General features: G+C 50.6%; 3 protein-coding genes across 6 annotated transcripts in view; 2 read left to right on the top strand and 1 right to left on the bottom strand.

Annotated features, from left to right (window-relative positions):
* The window catches only part of NBEAL2 (neurobeachin like 2), a gene marked incomplete at its 5' end in the record, with an annotated part of 30,283 nt that extends 25,835 nt beyond the window's left edge, over positions 1 to 4,448 (top strand). For all 3 annotated transcript variants that reach the window (XM_079712919.1, XM_079712918.1, XM_079712920.1), the window contains 14 exons: positions 129 to 259; positions 376 to 485; positions 576 to 693; positions 801 to 898; positions 969 to 1,085; positions 1,710 to 1,799; positions 1,886 to 1,995; positions 2,164 to 2,336; positions 2,456 to 2,550; positions 2,804 to 2,920; positions 3,017 to 3,175; positions 3,252 to 3,400; positions 3,761 to 3,896; positions 3,981 to 4,448. In XM_079712919.1, the coding sequence (XP_079569045.1) occupies positions 129 to 259; positions 376 to 485; positions 576 to 693; positions 801 to 898; positions 969 to 1,085; positions 1,710 to 1,799; positions 1,886 to 1,995; positions 2,164 to 2,336; positions 2,456 to 2,550; positions 2,804 to 2,920; positions 3,017 to 3,175; positions 3,252 to 3,400; positions 3,761 to 3,896; positions 3,981 to 4,082 (1,705 nt within the window). In that variant the 3' untranslated portion in view covers positions 4,083 to 4,448. The remainder of the gene's footprint in view (positions 1 to 128; positions 260 to 375; positions 486 to 575; positions 694 to 800; positions 899 to 968; positions 1,086 to 1,709; positions 1,800 to 1,885; positions 1,996 to 2,163; positions 2,337 to 2,455; positions 2,551 to 2,803; positions 2,921 to 3,016; positions 3,176 to 3,251; positions 3,401 to 3,760; positions 3,897 to 3,980) is intronic.
* A 1,705-nt stretch (positions 4,449 to 6,153) lies between these two features.
* Positions 6,154 to 8,813, top strand: LOC307059068 (death domain-containing membrane protein NRADD-like; the record flags this gene model as incomplete). The annotated part of the gene is given in 5 exon segments (XM_079712776.1): positions 6,154 to 6,174; positions 6,178 to 6,259; positions 6,938 to 7,127; positions 7,243 to 7,385; positions 7,488 to 8,813. Coding segments are annotated over 5 exon segments (756 nt in total). The 3' UTR covers positions 7,808 to 8,813.
* Positions 8,814 to 9,798: 985 nt separating this feature from the next.
* SETD2 (SET domain containing 2, histone lysine methyltransferase) overlaps positions 9,799 to 21,162 on the bottom strand; it is a 119,760-nt gene continuing 108,396 nt past the window's right edge. For both annotated transcript variants that reach the window (XM_079713138.1, XM_079713139.1), the window contains exons 18-21: positions 19,121 to 19,232; positions 12,931 to 13,011; positions 10,977 to 11,078; positions 9,799 to 10,627 (exon numbers count right to left, since the gene is read on the bottom strand). In XM_079713138.1, coding sequence (XP_079569264.1) covers positions 10,466 to 10,627; positions 10,977 to 11,078; positions 12,931 to 13,011; positions 19,121 to 19,232 — 457 coding nt within the window. In that variant the 3' untranslated portion in view covers positions 9,799 to 10,465. The remainder of the gene's footprint in view (positions 10,628 to 10,976; positions 11,079 to 12,930; positions 13,012 to 19,120; positions 19,233 to 21,162) is intronic.

The following is a 21,162-nucleotide window of genomic DNA, read 5'->3' as shown; positions in this document are numbered from 1 at the left end:
TGGATGAAGGGAAGAGGCGGGCCTTCCAGACATCCTGGACCCTCTGGCTCCCTGCTTTCCTGCGGCCACACCTTCTCCCCCGCTGTCTCCCTTCTCTCCACCTCATTTTGGCCCGTGCCCCTCCCCAGCTTTGACTGCTCTGACCGGCAGTTCCACTCGGTGGCAGCAGCCTGGCAGGCCCGCCTGGAGAGCCCAGCCGACGTGAAGGAGCTCATCCCAGAGTTCTTCTACTTCCCTGATTTCCTGGAGAACCAGAACGGTAGGAGCTGGCGTGGGGGCGGGAGGTGTGGGGATGGAGAGCTCTGGTTGGGGGCGGTGGCCAGGGAGCAGATGAAGATGGTGCAGAGAGACGGCTGACCCAGTCTTCTGTGCCAGGCTTTGACCTGGGCTGCCTGCAGCTGACCAACGAGAAAGTAGACGACGTGGTGCTGCCCCCGTGGGCCAGCTCTCCTGAGGACTTCATCCAGCAGCACCGCCGGGCTCTGGTGAGATGAGCACACGCAGACAGGCGGGCAGGCAGGGTTGGTGGTGGGGGTCAGCCGTTCCTGGACTGACTGCCTCCTCCCTGCCCCCAGGAGTCAGAATATGTGTCCGCCCACCTGCACGAGTGGATCGACCTCATCTTTGGCTACAAGCAGCGGGGGCCAGCTGCAGAGGAGGCCCTCAATGTCTTCTATTACTGCACCTATGAGGGTGAGCAGTGTCCTGGACTCAAGTGGGAGCCGGGGCACAGAGGAGGGGTGAATGCGGTGGGCACAGAGGGAGTCCTGACTGCCCTGCCCTTCCTGTCTGATGCTCAGGGGCTGTGGACCTGGACCAAGTGGCAGATGAGCGGGAACGGAAGGCTCTGGAGGGCATTATCAGCAACTTCGGGCAGACTCCCTGTCAGCTGCTGAAGGTAAGGCCAGCTTGGAAGACAGTGGTCAGGGATGCCCTCGCCACAGTGCTGATCGGCCACTTGTCCACAGGAGCCACATCCAGCTCGGCTTTCAGCTGAGGAAGCAGCCCAACGCCTTGCACGTCTGGACACTAACTCACCTAGCATCTTCCAACACCTGGACCAGCTTAAGGCCTTCTTCGCAGAGGTGAGAGGAGGCAGGGTCTCGACTTGCTACTTTGTGAAATTCGTTTAATCCCACTGTCCTTACCAACCTCTTGGGGCAGATGGAAAACCTAAATCAAGGTCACTGATGCTAAGACATCTTAGAAAAAGAGGTAAACATCAGAGGAGATGGGAGTGCGGGTGGGATGCCTTCTTTGTGAGGAAGAGTCAGGAAAAGGTGTTGACTCACCTGACCATCCTTAGGGAGACCAGAAGGAGGGAGTCCGGTCTTAGATACTCTACCTCACCTTCCTGTCTGCATCCCAGAATGCCCCCAAGTCTGACATGTTTAGGCTCTTCTCTCCTCCTGGTAGCAGGCTCAGAGCCGTGGAGTAATGGGTTGGGATGACCACAGCTGAAACCAAGCTTGACACCCTGGAAGGATCTTCCTTGTCCATCTGGTTTCTCACTCACTTTCTGAGACGCCCTGAAGGCACACTGGTCTCTGATGCCTATTTCTCTGAGGGACCTCTGTCTGTATGATTCCTAGCCTGTGACCCCTGGGGGCTGAGGGCCAGGGACTGAGCCGTGTTCCAGGGAGCAGGTAGTGTAGTGAGGGCCCTAGCTGGCTGCTCAGGCACAGCTAGCCTTGCTCCGCGCCCTGCAGGTCATCAGCGATGGCGTGCCCCTAGTGCTGGCCCTGGTTCCCCACCGGCAGCCCCACTCCTTCATCACCCAGGGCTCCGCAGACCTTTTGGTAAGTGCGCTGGGCTGGGCCCCATCTCAGTTCCAACCCCTTTCTGACTCTTCCCCAAACCCACCTCTGTCCCCTCTTGCCCGCAGGTGACTGTGAGTGCCAGTGGGCTGCTGGGCACCCACAGCTGGTTGCCCTATGACCGTAATATAAGCAATTACTTCAGCTTCAGCAAAGACCCCACCGTGGGCAACCCCAAGTAAGACAGAGGGCTGTGGGCAGGGGTGGGCTCTAAATACCCTGCACCCCAAGTCATCTCCCCACCCAAACAGAATGCGGGCCAGCTGCAGGCTCTGGCCAAGATTTCTGAGGGCCTGGGTTCTCCTGTGTGGCCTGGCCTCACCTGTGGTCCTCCTCACTGGGTCAGGATGCAGCGACTGCTGAGTGGCCCTTGGGTGCCAGGCGGTGGCGTGAGTGGGCAGGCCCTGGCAGCAGCCCCAGACGGAAAGCTGGTGTTCAGTGGTGGCCATTGGGATGGCAGCCTGCGTGTGACTGCACTACCCCGGGGCAAGCTGTTGAAGCAGCTCAGCTGCCACCTCGGTATGTGCAGTCTTGGAGCTCGGGGTGTGCAGGTGGGAGTAGGGTTCCAAGGCTGGCCAGGGAGGGGGTAACCACTCTGTCTTGCTGATACCCTCCCCTCCTCTCCCCTCTCCATTCAGATGTAGTAACCTGCCTTGCACTGGACACTTGTGGCATCTACCTCATCTCAGGCTCCCGGGACACCACATGCATGGTGTGGCGGCTCCTGCAGCAGGTATGCTGGGTGGCAGCCCTCCGGGGCCCCCATAGTCCAGATCTGCAGTCCATCTGCCCCTCAGTGGGCCTCTCCAGTCCTGCCCTGCTCTCTTCTCCTTCCCTCTGCTACCACGAGCAAGTCTGGGGCTCCACAGCCCTCCAGCTCTCCGGCTTTGGACAGGACCTTCACTTTTCTGAGCTTTAGCCTTCTCACTCAGGGGCCAAGGTAGTGGGAGGCCCCAGTCCTGAGCCAGCTCTGGTGTTCCCCACAGGGTGGTCTCTCGGTGGGGCTGGCATCAAAGCCTGTGCAGGTCCTATACGGGCATGAGGCTGCAGTGAGCTGTGTGGCCATCAGCACTGAACTTGACATGGCGGTGTCTGGATCCGAGGTGTGTGTATACCTGTGTCCAGGGGAGGCTGTTTGCTGGGCACTGCCCCTGGAGCTCACACACCCCTGCCTAGCACCCTAAGCTGCCTTCCTGCAGGATGGAACTGTGATCATCCACACTGTACGCCGTGGCCAGTTTGTGGCCGCACTAAGGCCCCCAGGAGACACGTTACCTGGACCTGTGTCCCACCTGGCACTGGGGTCTGAGGGCCAGATCCTGGTGCAGAGCTCAGCGCGGGAGCGTCTGGGGGCCCAGGTACGGGAAAGGGGCGCCCAGCCATGATAGGGGTGGTTGGGATTCTGTCCTTGCTGACACCTCCTGCTTCCTCCAGGTCACCTACTCCTTGCACCTGTACTCGGTGAATGGGAGGTTGCGGGCTTCACTGCCCTTGGTAGAGCAGCCCACAGCCCTCGCGGTGACGGAGGACTTTGTTCTGCTGGGCACAGCCCAGTGTGCCCTGCACATCCTCCATTTGAACAAGTGAGCCCCATTGTTTATGGCTTTGTGATACTTCAGGGTGGTGGTCATTGGCAGAGGACACTAGGAGGTGCCCCCGTGGACCCACATCCCCTTTACATGTCTGTGGACACATTCTTCAAGGCCTGTCACCTGTCCTCCCATCCCCCAATGGGGACATCTTGCCCTGGGCCTCCCTTAGCCACACACTTGTGGGAGGTCCCTTTCTGTGTCAGGATTTTAATCAAGTCATCCTACAAATGAGGACTGGGAGGTAGATGGGAGAATGGAGAGACATCTATCTGCTGGATCAAAGCTTCCTTGTAGTTGCGAGGTCGTATATATATATATATATATATATCCCCCCTCCCTCCCTCCCTCCAGACTGCTGCCGGCCGCGCCTCCCCTGCCCATGAAGGTGCCCATCCGCAGCGTGGCTGTGACCAAGGAGCGCAGCCACGTGCTCCTGGGCCTGGAAGACGGCAAGCTTATCGTGGTGGGCGCAGGGCAGCCCTCTGAGGTGAGGATGAGGGCCGGGAGGGCCTCGAACGGGGTGGGGAAGCGACGGTCCTGGCTGACCCCAGCCTGCTCCTGCTCCTACCAGGTGCGCAGCAGCCAGTTTGCGCGGAAGCTGTGGCGGTCCTCCCGGCGCATCTCCCAGGTGTCCTCTGGGGAGACAGAGTACAACCCTGGAGAGGCGCGCTGACAGCCTGCCCTGCCCCGCCCCGCTGCGCAGCTCCGCCCCAGCGGGCTTCGCCCCCGGGGGGGGGGGGGGCCCGCCCAGGAGTCCAAGGAGAGGGCGACATCCAGCCCACACTCTGGCAGGGGGTGGGCGGGGCCCCACCTCTGCCCAGCTCAGGGATTGGTGGGCGATGTCACTCCAGGAAGTCCCGCCCCTCGCCGGCAGAGGGGCCTCAGCAGCCGCACAGCACTTTTTGCACAGGCTGGGGTGGGGAGCCCAGGTTCCCGAGCCCCCGTCCCGGCAGAGCACAGGGGCCGGGCCGTGGCCTTAATTCTAAGGGCGGCCCCCCGCTCTCGCATCTCAGCAATAAACCTGGACTAGTTTTGTAGCTGTTCCGCCTCCAAGCATGTGTGCACGCGCGGCGTCTCAACCCGCTCTGGCCACAGTCCCGGGCTAGCGTCCCCCTGGTCCATGAGCACCTGCGGCGACCCGTCCCCTCCCCAACCACACCGCCCCTGTCCCTAGGGGCCCCGGCCGCAGTTTCTCCGGCACGCTCAGTCCCCCTTCGGGCTCACCTCCACGCATGTGTGCGTTCCGGGGGGCCGGGCGGGGCAAGACCGTGGGCTACCCCGCCCACTCGGTGTCCAGTCCTCCTGTCTGCGCCGCGGCTTTAGTCTCGGGCGGGTAAGAACCTGGTATCCCCAGGGACTCCACTCTGTCTTCCCGGCCGGCCCAAGGCCCGGAGGCCCCGTCCCGCCCGGCTGAGCAGATCCTGGGACCCGTGGAGGGTCGGCCCCCACAGGTCAGGAGCGGGTTGGGGACAGAGCTTCGGGGCTTTCTGGATAGAGGGAGCCAAGGCTGCCTCTCTGCCCCCCACTTCCAGACCCGAAATCCTGTGCGGTTGTGGTGCTGGCTACTGGGTTGGACTGCCTGTGGGAAGTCGGGTAGTGTGGGCGTGTAGGGTGTTGCTGTGTGTGCATATTCTGTGGGCCTCGAGATGGGTGTGTGTGGGAGTTGGTAGAGGCCCCAGTCCCACAGCTCAGGGTGGGTTGGGCACAAGGCTTGGCTGTCTTTGCGAGCGTTAGTCACAAGCTCACCCGCCAACCCGGATCCAGAAATGGCCCCTTATGTGGTAAGTGACACAAATGTACATACACATCCTTCAGGTGGCAAGGGTCACCACAGCCTCAGTGCCAGACCTACTCGCCGACTGTGTGCTTTGCCATACACATGGGCCTCTGGCCTTGTGGAGGGAAGTGAGTTTGGAGTGCCTGGGTTGAACCAGGTCGGATGTGCCTGTGGGGGAATTGGAGGACCTTCCCCCAGGTCTCATCTCTGTCCCTTTTCCAGGGAAAATCCCCTCCTCTGCCCAGACCAGGGTCTCTTCCCCAGGCCTCAGGAGGTAGGTCCCAGCAGGATGAGCCTTGTAAGTACAGATGGGTCCTGGATTGAGTGTTCTTCAGGTTTCTGGCCTCCAGGCCCTCTCCAAATTCCCAGATGAGAAAGGACCAGGGGGGCCTCTGGGCCCACATGCCATCTGCCCTTGCTGAACCCACCAAGGAACCCTCTTGTCCAGCCCCTGAGCAGGTGGTGAGGGCTGGACACTGACCCTAGAGGCAGGAGTGGGAGCTTAGTCACTCCAGGGACTATGCTCTTGCTGAGAACTCTGGAAAGCCTCCTACCCGCCAGTAAGTCTCTACCTGCCTCTGGCTTAGATGGGGATGGGAGTCTTCCTGTGCCATCCCTGGACTCAGACCAGGGGTTTGCCATGGTCTTTGAGACAGGGTGGTTTCCAGTGTGCCCTTTTCCATCCAGAGCTGCAATATGGTCTCCTCCAGCTTTGGCCAGCTGGAGCCAGCAATATCACTTCCACCCCATTTGACACTGGAGGAAACTGGTCCAGATTGGTGACTGGGGAGATTGGGGGGTAGGTACAGCCCTGCAATGAATCAGGGTGAAGTGAGCCAGGAAAGCGGGACAGACTACCTCAAGGGACTCCTGACTTCAGGCTTGAGAATTTCCCCCATGTCCCTGTACACAGCCCCTTCTGGACTCAGCTCAGAAGTCTCCCAGCTCCTTTTTCTGAGTGCTGCCCATGACATTCCAACCCCTTCTCTAAGAGATGCAGCCACTGGGAGCACTGCTAGCTGGCAGAACCATGCTTCACAACTCCAGCCACAGGGAAGGCATGGTGCATGTGGGTAAGTACTTCTTGATCCAGATTTGGGGCACTGAGAGGGTAGGATGAGAGGTATCCATGGGCCCCTGACCTTGCAGGCCACACACAAGTCCAGTCACAGGCTTTGGAGTACCTGTTTCTTGTGCCCTGCCTGCACTGGATTGTGGGGACAACTGGCCTGCAGGCAGAAGTTAGCAGCAGCATTTACTTGCCTTCCGGGTCAGTTTTATTTTGCAAAAATCTACAAGGTCTCCTCTGCACAGAGGCTCCCGCAGGGACCAAAATGAATCAGTATGCTCTCACAGTCCAGAGTTGGTGGGGGAGACAGGACAGAGTTTAGTGCCATAGTAGGCAGAGGAGATGCACCAGGAGCCAGAAAAGGGAGCCTGGGAGAGATCAGGAAAGACTTCCCAGAGTAGGAGATTTCCTGCCAGTTTGTCAGATGGCAAAGGTAGACCAGCAAGAGCAGACGTCTGGAAGCCCGGAGAAGGTACATCCGGGAAGGGCTAGGTGTCCAAGCGTGGCGAGCCAAGGGGAGGCTGTGGGAGATGAGGGTGGGGAACGAACCAGTCAGCTTTTGACGCCATGGTATGAACTTTTAATTCTACACAGTAGGGACTATGATTTCCAGTCTTTCTAGCAGCAAAGTCTATGTCGGCTGCCTCCTTGCCCCTGACCTTGTCTGTCCTTTCCTCCACAGATAAGTCCCGGAGGGAGCGGGACAGGGACAGGGAAGGCGTGTGGGCAGGGGCAGGGGGAGCCCTGGCCCGCGGTACCTCCTCCCCATTCCCCCCTGAGCCTCCAGGGGCCTCGGGCAGCAATATCCCTGTCTACTGTGCCCTCCTGGCCTCTGTGGCCCTCGGTCTGCTTGCCTATGTGGCCTTCAAGTGGTAGGTGGTCTGGGCATTGCCCTCTGGTAACCTCCCTCCCCATGTGGGCTCCCAACCAGCTCCCTGTCTCAGTGAAGGCTGGAGCAGGCTGGCAGGTTCCCCCTGCTCCCCACAGCTGGTGCTCACGTCAACAAAGACAGCAGCTGGCCAAAGCTTGGACTGCAGAGCTGGGGGCCTTCAACAGGGACCAGATGCATGGGGAGAGCAGTGTCTTCCGGGACTCTCCTAGCAGCCTGGAGCCCTGTGTCCCCAGCCAGGGTGAGCCCCTTTCCCCAAACTGTAGTCCTTCAGACCTACGTAGCTCTGCCCCACCACAAAGCCTGCCTAACCCTCACGTGTCCCTCACGTCTCCCATCCCAGGGCCACATTCTGAACTTGGCTGCCGGCTTTACCTCCATCTCCCTCGGCAGCAGCAGGAGGAAGTGGAACAGCTCCTAGAGGCATCGGGTGAACCTGACAAAGGCTGGCAGGGCCTGGCGGGCCACCTGGGCTACCAGGCTGAGGCAGTGGAGACCATGGCTCAGAGCCAGGTGCCAGCCTACACCCTGCTGAGGTACTGGGCTGTTCAAGAAGGCAGTGGTGCCACCCTCACGGTGCTAGCAGATGTGCTGGCTGTCCTGGGCCGTGAAGATGTGGTCCAGGCCCTGGGCCCACTGGCTGAGGACTGCTCCGTGGTGTGATGCTCCACAGCCTGGCCTCTCAGGGAACCTGCTCTGGTGCTCCCACCACCCCCAGCTCATACACCTTCCCTTTCACGGGCTTCCTGGCATTGGTGACCTTGGCCTGCTGTTCTGGGGGGACACGGAAGATCCAGGCACCACTCACCTCCCCTTGCCCTACATTCTTCCAGGACAGGGACCAGGATACCGGGGGGAGGGGTTGATAGTGAGGAGCAGTCCTGCCCTCCTGATCCCCACTCCACCTCCCCTTACTTAGCCTCAACTTTTTTCTACTTTTGTCTCCCATATTAAAGGCAACTTTGGACTACTGTCCTCGCTCTGTCTGGTTCCGTAGGCCTGTGAGACAGTTGGGAACCAGGGAAGCCCGAAACACTTTCTTTTAATGTGCTCAAGCACAGTAGTTAAAACATTTTCTTTACTGTTAAAGGTGGGGGGGGACTTCCCTGGTGGCGCAGTGGTTGAGAGTCCGCCTGCCAATGCAGGGGACATGGGTTTGTGCCCCGGTCCAGGAAGATCCCACATGCTGTGGAGCGGCTGGGCCCGTGAGCCATGGCCACTGAGCCTGCGCGTCCGGAGCCTGTGCTCCGCAACGGGAGAGGCCACAACAGTGAGAGGCCCACGTACTGCAAAAAAAAAAGAAAAAACAAAAAAAAACAAGAATCTGCCTGCCAATGCAGGGGGCACGGGTTCGAGCCCTGGTCCGGGAAGATCCCACATGCCGCAGAGCAACTAAACCCGTGTACCACAACTCCTGAGCCTGTGCTCTAGAGTCTGCGAGCCACAACTACTGAGCCTGCACGCCTAGAGCCCGTGCTCTGCAACAAGAGAAGCCACCACAGTGAGAGGCCCATGCACTGTAACAAAGAGTAGTCCCTGCTCGCCACTAGAGAAAGCCCGTGCGCAACAACAAAGACCCAACACAGCCTAAAAATAAAAATTAAAATTAAAATATGTGCTATCAACATTTCAAATGTTTAAAAATAAATAAAATGTTAAGGGGATTAAATTAGGGTCCCTCCATTTGATATAATAATGTGCTTGAGTTAAACAGTTTAAGGCTGCAGTACCATGGGAAAATACTTTGGCTACATTGTTAAATAGCATGTCTAATGATATGTCTTTAAAATAGGTGTTTTTCTCCTCTTTTCACAATTTCCTTAATACAAGGATATGAGATGAGTTACTGAGCCTTTCTGAACCCTAGTCTCCTTATCCAAACAGTGCCAATTCCTGTGCCTCCAGGTTGTGAGGATCCAAGGAGCACAACCTGAGCTCTAAGTGCCCAGCAGGCAGTGACTGTTCCAACTGCTGCCCACCCCACCCAATATCTGGCAGGCCACAGCCTCTTCCCCAAGGGCATTGCTGCAATGAGCAAAATCACCCCGGTGAGGAAGAGATGGTACCAGTCTCTGCAAAGATGGGCTGGGCCTCAGGCTGGCCTGAAACCTTTGGCCCTTCTCACTGCCCAGACAACTGGTCCATCAAGGACGGGGTGTGTCTCCACTGAGCTGTGTCCTCCAGAAGATGTCTGCTCTCATTACCTGAGCACTGTACACCTTTATCGGGGTACTCCCTCTAGGATCCAAGCCCAGTGTCAGGAAGCATGGTGGGGAGTCAGGGAACCCAAACATCAAATAAGCATTCCTGTGGGCTCTGGGAACTCAAGTCTCTGGATGGAAGAGGTTCATTCCCTTTCACCAGCCAAAAGGTACGAAGGGGAAGACAAGTGCCTTTCTCTTGACTGGCTTTATTAACCAAAGTAAAGAAGCCCAGCGCCAGAGAGGTCGCAGGTCCACTTCCTTTGGTCAGGAATGCATGTGTAAGATGCCTATCTCAGTCACAGTGGGACCTGTGGGGAAGAGCTGGGATAAACTCCACTCTCAAGGATTAATTTTGGACTCCACACACCTATGGCCATCACCTCTTTTCTCTCTCAGTGCCAACACTATATACCAACATGCTTGACTAGCTTTTAGGGAACACGTGCCAAGTTCTTTAATTGATTTTATTTTTTACATAAAAAGTTCAGTAAAAATTGGATAAAGTAAAGTGATTTTAAGCAGTAAATCAATCTTATCAACATAGCACAAGGCTGGCCGAAACCACAAGGCAGCCTGCTCTGGAATATTTACATGATAACAAATTAAACCTTGCAGGAGAACTTAAACCATCCTTACAAAGTCTTCTGTAATCCTAGCACGTAGAGGCTTAAAAGCAAAACAAAAACCAAAAACCAGGAAAAAACAAATTATTTTCAATATATTCACATATACATTAAAATATAATACAGATCGTCAGGGTAAGGGGTCGTGGGTGGGGGATGCGCATGAGTCTGTGCGCTGACAGCACCGCCAAGGAGGAGACCCAGGCTTGAGAGTGGGGTCAGGCCTGGCCAGGGTCTCAGAAGGGAAGGTCTCAAGGGCCTAAACCCTTGCCTCAGATGGCCTCTACCAACAGCTCACAACCAGGGACCGCTTGTTGTAGATGGAGCTCAGTTTCGTGGCTTTCAGTTGAAATCTGCAGGTTTGAATTCCCCAGGGTGATGTGTCATCAGTAGCACAGCCCTGACAGTGGGGTGGGGAGAGAGGGCCCACGGGATTTCTACTCCCCAGAGTCTCTCCCACCAGCTTGCCCGTCCTCCCACCCTGGCCCTGAAGGTCACTCTAATTCAGTGTCCTCTTTGGGTTTGTAAACAGCCCCAAACTTCTGCATGTACTTCTTAATGTACTCCTTGGTTTTGTGTTTCACATTCTCATTGCACTCCAGGTCCTCGGGGTTCTTACAGTACTTCAGCTCCTTATTCATAACGCCGTGAGTCAGCTGTCCAGGACACAGGAAGAGAGATCACAGCCACCCATCAGAGTGGAAATGATTTGAGGGGGGAAGGCCAGTCTGCTGCCTCGGGCCCCTTCTCACAAAGACTGGGAGGTGAACTGGAGGGGGAGGTTGGGGCAGGCTGGTGCTGGGATCACCAGAAAGGGGAAGCTCAGCTCTCAGAGAACCACTACCATCAAGTAGGGTACCCTCTCTTCCCAAACCTTCCCCCTCTGTTCCTGGGTCTCCAGCCTGGGCATATGTCAAGGAAAACCCACTTTTTATGATGAAAAGGGCCTTCTAGGAAGGTATAGTTTGCCCAGAACATTGTCAGACCACAAGCAGGGGGGAATACCTTGCGAGCTAGGTGTTTGAAATCTTCAGTTGTGGTAATTCTTCCCACTTTGCAGTCAGGTTTCCGGTAAGGGTTCAGGCACTGGACGATGAACTGGGACATCTACAGGTACGGGGAGAAGAGCACACTGCTCAACAGCGCAGAGAAGGCAAGAACGCTGTGCTGAGGAAACACTCAGAATAGGCAGTAAGCAGAGCCAGCCAATCCTTCCCTTCCCCTCACTCATGCTAGCTGGTGTGGACAGAAGAATGCTAGTATGCCAGTGCGATAGAAGAGAAAAGAATCCTGGGTCAGCCTCCAGAGGGAAAGGGCTCCCTTGGATGGACTTAGCAAGCCTCACTTGCAGATGGAGGGACAGAGCAGCAGGACTCCACGCTGAATCTCATGGCAGCCCCAGATTTCAGCTAACAAATCTCATGTTCTTGGCATAAAGAGACTGTAGCTAAATTCTCTGGCCCCTGGAGGCAGGGCAGAGAGGGCCTTTCTGCGCTACCAGGAGGCTCAGTGACTCCAGGAAATGCAGGCATTTTGTTACTGAAGGCTACTTAGATTCTGTAAGTGTTGTACTTCATTTGATTCATACTACATCAATGTGAAGCAGAGGGACACATGATATGACAGCTGGTTGGAGAACATCTGGGGCAAGACCCTTTTCAATACACAAATTCCCATGTCCTCCTGAGCTATCTTTGTAGTGTCTGTCCTACCCAGTGGCTCTCAAAAGAGATCCAGGCACAGGATTTCTGGAAGTATTTGTGGCGCTAAGCCACAAAGTTGACCCCAGGGGAAAAAGGGAGCGAGGAGGTCAGTGATAGCCACTTCACCAGAGAGCTCCATGAACAGGGTCTACCCATCCCTGAAAATCAGTGAGTTTTCAGACATTCAAAGAACAAGGCTATATGACAAGGTAGGCACTAAATAAACAGCTGCTAGTTGGCTGGGCTGAAATGCCAATAATCACAAAGGGACAGTGAGAAACTTAAGTTTTAACTCTAGAGAAGGCTTTTACTCAAAATTTTTCTGTGGTCCCTGCTTCCATACTCTCTCCCTTCAATCCATTTCCCCAAATAAAATAGGGGATTTCATTATTCCCAGCTTAAAATCCTGCAATGCTCCCTGCAACTCACAGTACAAAGCAGCACAATACTGTGCAGCCTCATCTTCCGACACCCCTCACATACCGGGTGCTACAGCCCACAGATTCCCTGAAAGGGATGACGCCTTCTTCTGCCTCTGTACACTCTACTGCCTGAATTACATCCCTCCTGATCCTATCTGGCTAATTCCTACCCGATTCAAGAGCCTTTCCTGACACCCTGAACAGAGACCTCCAAGCCCTATCGTGGCACATTCCTCACACAGCTGCCATTATTATTATTTTTTTTTAATGCCATTACTTATTTACAGGTCTACTTCCTCCAACAGACTATAAGCCCCTTCGGTGAACAAAGACTGGAGTTTAGAATCTGGATGCCCTGAGGCAGAAAAGGTTAGTGTCCTGAGAGCTGTACTGCACTTCCAGCAGCATAAAGAGGAGCTGATTTCTCCCAATCACTTGAGGATTAGGCAGCCACGAAATGAGATATCACAGAAAAAGAAACGGACTTTGAGCCAGAGGCCCGAGTTCAAGTCTTCTGTCTAGAGCTTGCCTTCTCTGAACCTCAAGGGCTCCTCCACCAGCATAAGAGGAATGACAATTCCGGTCTTGCCTACCTCATGCGCTGTTGTGGGGATAAAATGATACAATGGATATGAAAGTGCTTATTATCCCACTGTAAAGGACCATACCAATATGTCATCACATAACAACTACACAGTCCAATCACAGAAGCAAAAGAACACCCAAAGGCAGGGCCACCTAGTACTACAAACAGCTGTGCACACTTAGGATGAGAAAGAAAGGGTCTCAGTTTAAGCCTTCAGAACGTAGTGTCCACATCCCACCAAACCTTACCTCTTTTCTGAATACTTCTTTGCTTTTCTTAGCCAGCTCACTGGAGGTGTCTGCTTCTGCTGTCTTAGGCTTTTTTGAGGTCTAGAAATGGAAAACACCACAGTGTGGGAATGAGAGGTTGGGTCAGTGATGCCCTGCTCTTCCAGAACCTCCCTTCTTTCCCGCAGTTGGGATGCCTGACTCTTGGTATTAGAATCTTAAAGGGACATGGCCTGGAGTCAACTTAGCTGCTGTTACCACTCTCACTTCATGTTTAAATCTTGTCATCTGGCACTGGCCTCGCTCCTATAAACCAAGTTCTAATTCTCTACCCTAAGTGAAAGCTACATCCTTGATGTAGCTAAACATTTGTTTCAGGGTCACCTCCTCTGCAGAGAAATGTGCTGTGTGATTTGGACCACTGAGGTCCCTGTTCTGAGCTGCAGTATCCCACACTGTCAAGAGAGGCCCAGACTCAACGGGCTCCACCTCTCCTGTCTCTGACATTCTAGGACTCCTGGACAAAGGCAAAATGCTTTAGCCACACAACCATGGTCCAAATACCATGCTCCTCATCCAAGTCCCCTAGACTGTAGGAGACAGTCTCAGTATGCAAGAGAGGCTCCTTAAAGGCTGGTATCCTCGGTTCAGGAATGGAAAGACTAAAGAGGTATCAAGGTGTTGCGGGGGAGGAGATGAGGGTCATGCAAGTCAGTGAACAGATGAGTAGATCCTAAGACAGAAGATACTCTGTCCCAAGATGCTAGGATGACGACAAACCTAGGAATGCTCCCTTCCAGCACTGCAAGGGGGAGGCTGCCAGTCCCCCTGCCCCCCGCCCCCTGCCTGATTAGGCACTGCTGAGAGGTGAGAGGCCAGCAGCCCTGGCATTCAGAGCACCTACCATGCAAGACCATCTCCCCATACCTTTGCTCACCACCAGTCATCAAGCCCCTTCCTAGTAAATGTACTTCTCCATGGAAAAGATTATGAGCATTCCCCTTTGAATGCAACTCACTTCAGATGGATGTAGAAGCAGTTGGCATTACAGGTACTCCATTTTTTTGCTAGCTGCTTAGAGCACAAAATTTTTTCAACCTACCCCCACTTCTGATTCCTCTCTTTCCAGAAACAGAAAGTGCTGGTGATGAAGGGACTGTTTAACTCCCTCTGCCCTGGACTGGCTCCAGAGAAAGGTGGCACTCCCCTGGCTTTTGGGCTTCTATACATCAGCTTTCCCTGACTTGTTATAAAAGCTTTGCATATTTTCTACTTTTCTACTTTCTTTCTGTGGCTGTGGGAGCAGGAAAGGGAGGGCAGGGTAGAAAGAACATACAGATTCTACCTCTGGTTTTAGGAAACAAAACGCAAATAACTCTGTTTTCAAATGTTTTGCTTTGAGATTTTGTGGTTATTTTTTCTAGCAGTAGAGAGTGTGGGTGTGCTTCACAATAAGATCTCATGTAGCAAGGGATCAAGAATTGCCTGAATAAGCCAAGGTAATTTCAACACACCCTCAGCTGCTGTCTTGTGGATCTCAGAAATGAGTAGCAGCAGCAATGAGTACAGAAAGCCCCTTAAGGTATAACAATGATCTCAAGGCTCTGGCTCCTATAGAAGAGGCCAGGCTCTCAGTGAGGGCACTGTGTAAACAGGAATGTTCTGCTTCCCTCTGAATGGGGTATGTGTTCAGAAAGCTAAATAACTCCAGTGCATTTCTAATTTAATCTCTGACTTGGTGAGGTTGTTGGGCTTTAAAAACACACAATCCCCTGAGCTCTCTCTAAGGAGCTTTCCTGGTCCAGAAGAAGTTGAGGTATCAGAAACACTACACATGATTCAACCTAAATTCTGCAACACATGAACCTGTACACACCAATTAAAAGGTTAAGAAAGAAAGATCCTTGAAAATAATAAAAACTCAGTATATTCTGTTTTGAAGTTGCTGCCACCTTTGGTAACAAAAAGAGCAAAATAATTTCACTTTGGTTCTAGATCAGGCACTACACACCACACCTTAGTTTGTCACATGAGGCATGGGAGAGGGGGTGCAGGAAGTGAGGGGACAGGACAAGTCAGCTCTACGACACTTTCAAGAAACTGGCAGGCCATTCCTTGCCTCTTCCATATCCACTTGTTTGCTTAGCCCCAAATGATGCCTCTCAGATGCCATTGCATGCATCTTCAACATCTCCATTCTTAGTTCCTCACTTTGCCTAAACTATTAAAATACTCTTCAATCTGATCTCCAATGCTACCAATCTCACCTTTTCAAATGGGCCTGTTTCACTCAAGGAACACATATTTGATTGCCTGTCTTGCTGCTTTAAAAGCATTCACTGGCTTTTAAGCATACAATAATCACATTGGTAGGATACCAAGATCTTAGACAATTTAAATCTGACCTACTTTTCCATATTTTTGTCTTGCTCACTACCTACCCCATATGTATCTAAATTCTCACCATAACCAAATTATTTTTATTGTTCCCTATATAGGCTCTGTCTTGTACTGACTTTATACCTTTGCAAAAACGGCTTTATTTGCCCAGAATCCTCTTTCCTGCTCACCTTAGCTATAGGTAAAGTCATGTTTTCTGTGACATATCACTAGTGCATTTTCTTAGACTAATCACTGTGCTCCCATAGCATTCTGTACATACTTCTACTACAGCAATTATCCCGTTGTGTTCTTGGTTTATAGATGTGGTTATTTCCTTAGATTGAACTTCATGAAGATTAGTACTCAGATTTATTTCTCTTTCTATCTGTAATACCTTACACAAGCCCTGTGCATTAATGAAAATTTACAATGTTACAGTCTTCATCTCCAAGGGCTTTAAAATCTAAATGAAGGCCCTAAAGATGGGAAAAAAAAAAAAGTTGGAGCAGAAGGAATAAACACATAACCCACAGGCATCCTTCTCCTGTCTGAGATGCTAGCTAGGTGAATACAGTAGTAAACTGGTTAGGAAGGTTAGAACCAAATAAGTCCCTGGCTATCCAAGTCAGACTAGGTCCTAATGATAGAGACAACAGTCTAGAAAGAAATCCAAAGACTGACACCTCAAGCCTTTGACTTGTGCATCATGGCAAGGTTGGTTGGAATATCAAAACTCATTTGTTCCTTCATAAACTATCAAAGGGTTAATAACAAAATAGATGACTTCATTTATATTTTCTCATTAGAAATACAAGAAAAGGTAAAGCTGACAAGTCAGAGACAAAAGCCTAAGAAGCTAAGAGAGAGAGTGAATGAACATCCAGATAGTTTTTTACTGGAAGCACATGACAGTTACGGGGTTTTTTCCCCTTAGGTACCTGTCTCTATAAAAACTCTCCCACAGAAACTTCATACACTGCCAGCAGAAATGTACAATGATATAGCAACTTTAGAAAACAGTTTGACAGTTTTTTAAAAAGTTAGATATAGACTGTCTAACTTTGATCCAGCAATTCCACTCCTAGGTATCTACCCAAGAGAACTGAAAATGTATGTCCAAAGATTTGTACACAATTGTTCATATGCCATTATTCATAATAGCCAAAGAGTGGAAAGAACCCAAATGTCCATCAACTGGTGAATGGATAAATAAAATGTGGCACATCTAATACAATGGGATATTATTCAATGCTAAAAAGAAACGAGCTACCAAGCCATGAAAAGGCATGGAAGAACCTTAAATGTATATTGCTAAGTGAATGAAGCAAATCTGAAAAGGCTACAAGTCCAAATATGTGACATTCTATAAAAGGCAAAACTGGAGACAGTAAAAAGATCAGAGGTTGTCAGGGATAGGGATGGGGATGGGGGGAGGCGGGGAGAGAGGATGAGATGAATAGGGGGAGCACAGAGATTTTCAGCGCAGTGAAACTATTCTGTAGATGATAATGGTGGATACATGCCATTATACATTTGTCAAAACCCACAGAATGTACAATACCAAGAACACTAATGTGAACTACAGATTTTGAGTGATAATAATGTAGATTCACTGATTGCAATAAATGTACCATACTCCAGCAGGCTGTTGATAGTGGAGGACGCTATGCATGTGTGATGACAGGGGGTGCATGGAAACTCTGTACTTTCTGCTCAAATTTAAAGGGAACCTAAAACTGTCTGAAAATAAAATATATTAAGAAAAAGAGGTATATAAGGACCTTTTCAGACAAACAAAAATGAGAGAGCTCATCACAATTAGACCTGAAATATTCAAAGTATTAAAGGAAATTCTTCAGACTGGGACTTCCCTGGTGGTCCAGTGGTTAAGAATCCGCCTTCCAATGAAGGAGACACAAGTTTGATCCCTGGTCAGGGAACTAAGATCCCACATGCCATGGGGCAACTAAGCCCACAAACCGCAACTACTGAGCCCACGTGCCATAACTAGAGAGAAGCCCGTGCACTGCAACGAAGAGCCCGCATGCCTCAATGGGAAGATTCCCACATGCCGCAACTAAGACCTGACATAGCCAAATAAATTTTTTTTAAAGTGGATAGAATTTATATATATATAAAAAAAGGAAATTGTTCAGACTAAAGGAATGCTAAATATAATGCTGAAGAAAGAAAAACATTTCCCCCAAAGTGAATTAAATATAAAAGGAGGTATGGATTTGTTTCCACTTTCCTTCTTACTCCCATTCCTTCCTTCCCTCTTCCACCTCTTTCCACTGACTTAACTAGTTAAGTGTCTCTTATTTTCAAAATTAAATACTATTCAAATCTTAGAGCATAGATATATTGTCTTTGATTTCATTCAAGACACCACATCCTTGGAGACAGTGAGTCCTGTTCCAAGTGGAAAAGGATAAAAATTTTTAATTCAAGCATTGAGAGTCACACTGATTTACATGACCTCTAATCCCGATTACTCTCTTGTGAGAAGGAGAGTGAGGAACAAGCTCTCTTTCGCTTTACTCTAGAATAGTATTTCCAGAGTAAAATATCTCAGTTTCAAATCTTAAAAAAAGGGGGGGCCCAGTTATACTTTTTTGGTGAGTTTTTTTTTTTTTTTTTTTTTTTTGCGGTACACGGGCCTCTCACTGTTGTGGCCTCTCCTGTTGCAGAGCACAGGCTCCGGACGCGCAGGCTCAGCGGCCATGGCTCACGGGACCAGCCGGTCCATGGCATGTGGGATCTTCCCGGACGAGGGCACGAACCTGTGTCCCCTGCATCAGCAGGCAGACTCTCAACCACTGCGCCACCAGGGAAGCCCCTTTGGTGAGGTTTTAATGCAACCAGTTTAACTTCTTTCCAAACCCACCAATCCCAAAATGGCAGGACATTAAAGCAAACTAAGAAAGACTGCAGTTAAACAGAAAAATCACATTTAAAAGAAACATAACATTAAGAAGAATGCTGGGCTTCCCTGGTGGCGCAGTGGTTGGGAGTCCGCCTGCCGGTGCAGGGGACGCGGGTTCGTGCCCCGGTCCGGGAGGATCCCACGTGCCGCGGAGCAGCTGGGCCCGTGAGCCATGGCCGCTGAGCCTGCGCGTCCGGAGCCTGTGCTCCGCAACAGGAGAGGCCGGGACAGTGAGAGGCCCGTGTACCGCAAAAAAAAAAAAAAGGGAAGAAGAATGCTGTAATCTACAGGGAAAGAGCTAAGATATATTAAAGGAAGTTATAATGGAATAAGAATACTATGATTCTATTTGTATGTTTAAAATGAAAGAAAAACAACTGTGTGTGTTTTCCATAAAGGTCTGGAAGAACACACAACAAAACAATGTTTTGCAACTTTGGCACTACTGACATTTGGGCCAGTTCTTTGTTGTGGGGGATTATCCTGTGCACTCTAAGATGTTTAGTGGCTTCTCTGGCCTCTGTACACACTAGAAGCTAGTAGCATCTCCACAGCTGTAACAACCAAAAATGTCTCTAAATATTATCAAAAGTCTCCTGAGGAGCAAAACTGCTCTTGGTTGAGAACCTGTGCACTAAAAAGTTAACAGTATTTATCTCCAGAGAGGGAAGTATGATGAAAGGGGAGAAACTAAATAGAAACTAAGGGCTTTTATTTTTTGTTCTATATACTGTACTTCGGTATTGTTTGGACGTCCTACCACCCCCAAGCATTTTTTATATGCATAATTCTCCAGAACAATAAGAAAAATAGAATTCCAAGATAACGTGGGTACTGACTCTACAAAATGACAAGGCAAAGAATCCCAAATGATCAGGAAACATATCTGTAAGCCACACTCACCTTCATGGGATTTTCATCATATGTTGGGGTTCCCAGGTCCATCTCAGCTTCATGCTCAAGGCTGGCATCATCTCCTGGGCTTTCCCAAGTAGGAGGATCCCACTGAGTCTGCCTAGAAGAAGGTAAGAACAGCCATGCTGTCATGGCCAGAAAACAGAGAACTCTGGCATAGGTATCTCTACTCATATATACATAATATACAACATGCAATGAAACAGAACAAGTCAGCTTCATAACACAGAGACATTCTTCCCAGCAGCAGTGATTCTATCCCAAAGACATACACTGTTTTTATCCCACTGTATTTCTGTAGCCAATGCTGTGGCAACATTTGCTGGGTATCAAAGACAACAGTAAAACCAAACATCTTTGTCTGTCACCTGATTATTAATGTCCTGAAATCAGGATTCAGCAAAGTCTAAGGAAAGTACATGGAGTAGGTGCCTGCCTATGCCACCCCTCTGCAGGTGATCATGATTGTACCTAGCATGTACCCGGAGCAAAATAAAATAAATCACAACACCCTCCTCACAATCCTTGATCATGTGAGAAAACTGTTCCTTGCCTTAGGAGCCTTCTTGTTTGTAGTTTTGCCCCTCTGGCTTGATGACTTACAGCATGGAAAAGATGTACAGGTTAAAAACTTGTGCCCTCTGTTAAAAATATTTTCAGCTGGCTACAAAAAAAGAGTTCAACCACGTTAACTCTTTGCATGCTTTTTATTTTTGGCCACGCCGCATAGCTCTTGGGGATCTTAGTTCCCGACCAGGGAATTCCCTCATTGCATGTTTACGGCTGTTTTGAAAGTTAGCAGGCAAAGATGTTTTTTGTTTTTTTGTTTTTTTTTTAAAGCTAGATCTGTGAATTAACATGTGGAAGTAAGGAAATTCTATTCAGGAGTCAGAAGTTGGCTGTTACAGGAAATGCTCTAAGGGGAATCACTTAAAACGTCAAAAGCCTCCAAGAAGCTAGCGACATATCTGACAGGTCTATCCTGCCATTACAGTCTTGTGCTTTCCTACCACAGCAATCTTTAGTTAGCAACATTAAAGGCATTTGATGTAAATCAGTTTTGCAGATGATTATGAAAATAGGTTTATCTCTGACCGACAGAACTAATTATAAAATGGGCTCAAGATTTCTATTGTAATCAAAGAACCACAAGCAGCTGTGGGTTTTATTATGGGAATTAAACAGGAGGTATTATGCTCTTAGGTGCTAGCTAAGGAAAACCTAGAAAAAAAGATGGAAAAATTACACACATAAATAAGAAATACAATTTTTTTTTTTGAAAAGTGATAGTCCATTAAAAAGCTTCTTTGGTATTGAAAAAACAAAGTTCTGGTAAAATTTGAAGACACTGGTTTTTAAAGTCACAACACTTTCAGTCAGCAGCATAACAAGGGCTTGTTTTCTTGGGTTTTTTTGGCTGCATTGGGTCTTCATTGCTGCACGCGGGCTTTCTCTAGTTGCAGCAAGCGGGCTTCTCACTGCGGTGGCTTCTCTTGTGGAGCACAGGCTCTAGGCACGTGGGATTCAGTAGTTGCAGCACGTGGGCTCAGTAGTTGTGGCATGTGGGCCCTAGAGCGCACGGGCCTCAGTAGTTGTGGCGTGTGGGCTCATTAGTTGTGGCATGCGGGCTCTAGAGTGCAGGCTCAGTAGTTGTGGCACACAGGCTTAGTTGCTCCATGGCATGTGGGATCTTCCCAGACCAGGGATCAAACCCGTGTCCCCTGTACTGGCAGGGGGATTCTTAACCACTGTGCCACCAGGGAAGTCCCAAGGGCTGTTTTATAAAGGTATTTTTATGGGAATAATGAAGACCTTTCTAAGCAGAATACATAAAGGGAAAATATTTGACTGCATGAAATTTTTAACTTCTTCACGACACAAGACATTACAAACAAAAACATTTGCAATATTCTTTTTTTTTTTTTGCGGTGGGCGAGCCTCTCACTGTTGTGGGCTCTCCCACTGCGGAGCACAGGCTCCGGATGCGCAGGCTCAGCGGCCATGGCTCACGGGACCAGCCGCTCCGCGGC

The sequence above is a fragment of the Hyperoodon ampullatus genome, assembly GCF_949752795.1.
Source record: "Hyperoodon ampullatus genome assembly, chromosome: 10".
Lineage (NCBI taxonomy): Eukaryota > Metazoa > Chordata > Mammalia > Artiodactyla > Ziphiidae > Hyperoodon > Hyperoodon ampullatus.
This window is presented reverse-complemented; position numbering and strand designations above follow the sequence as displayed.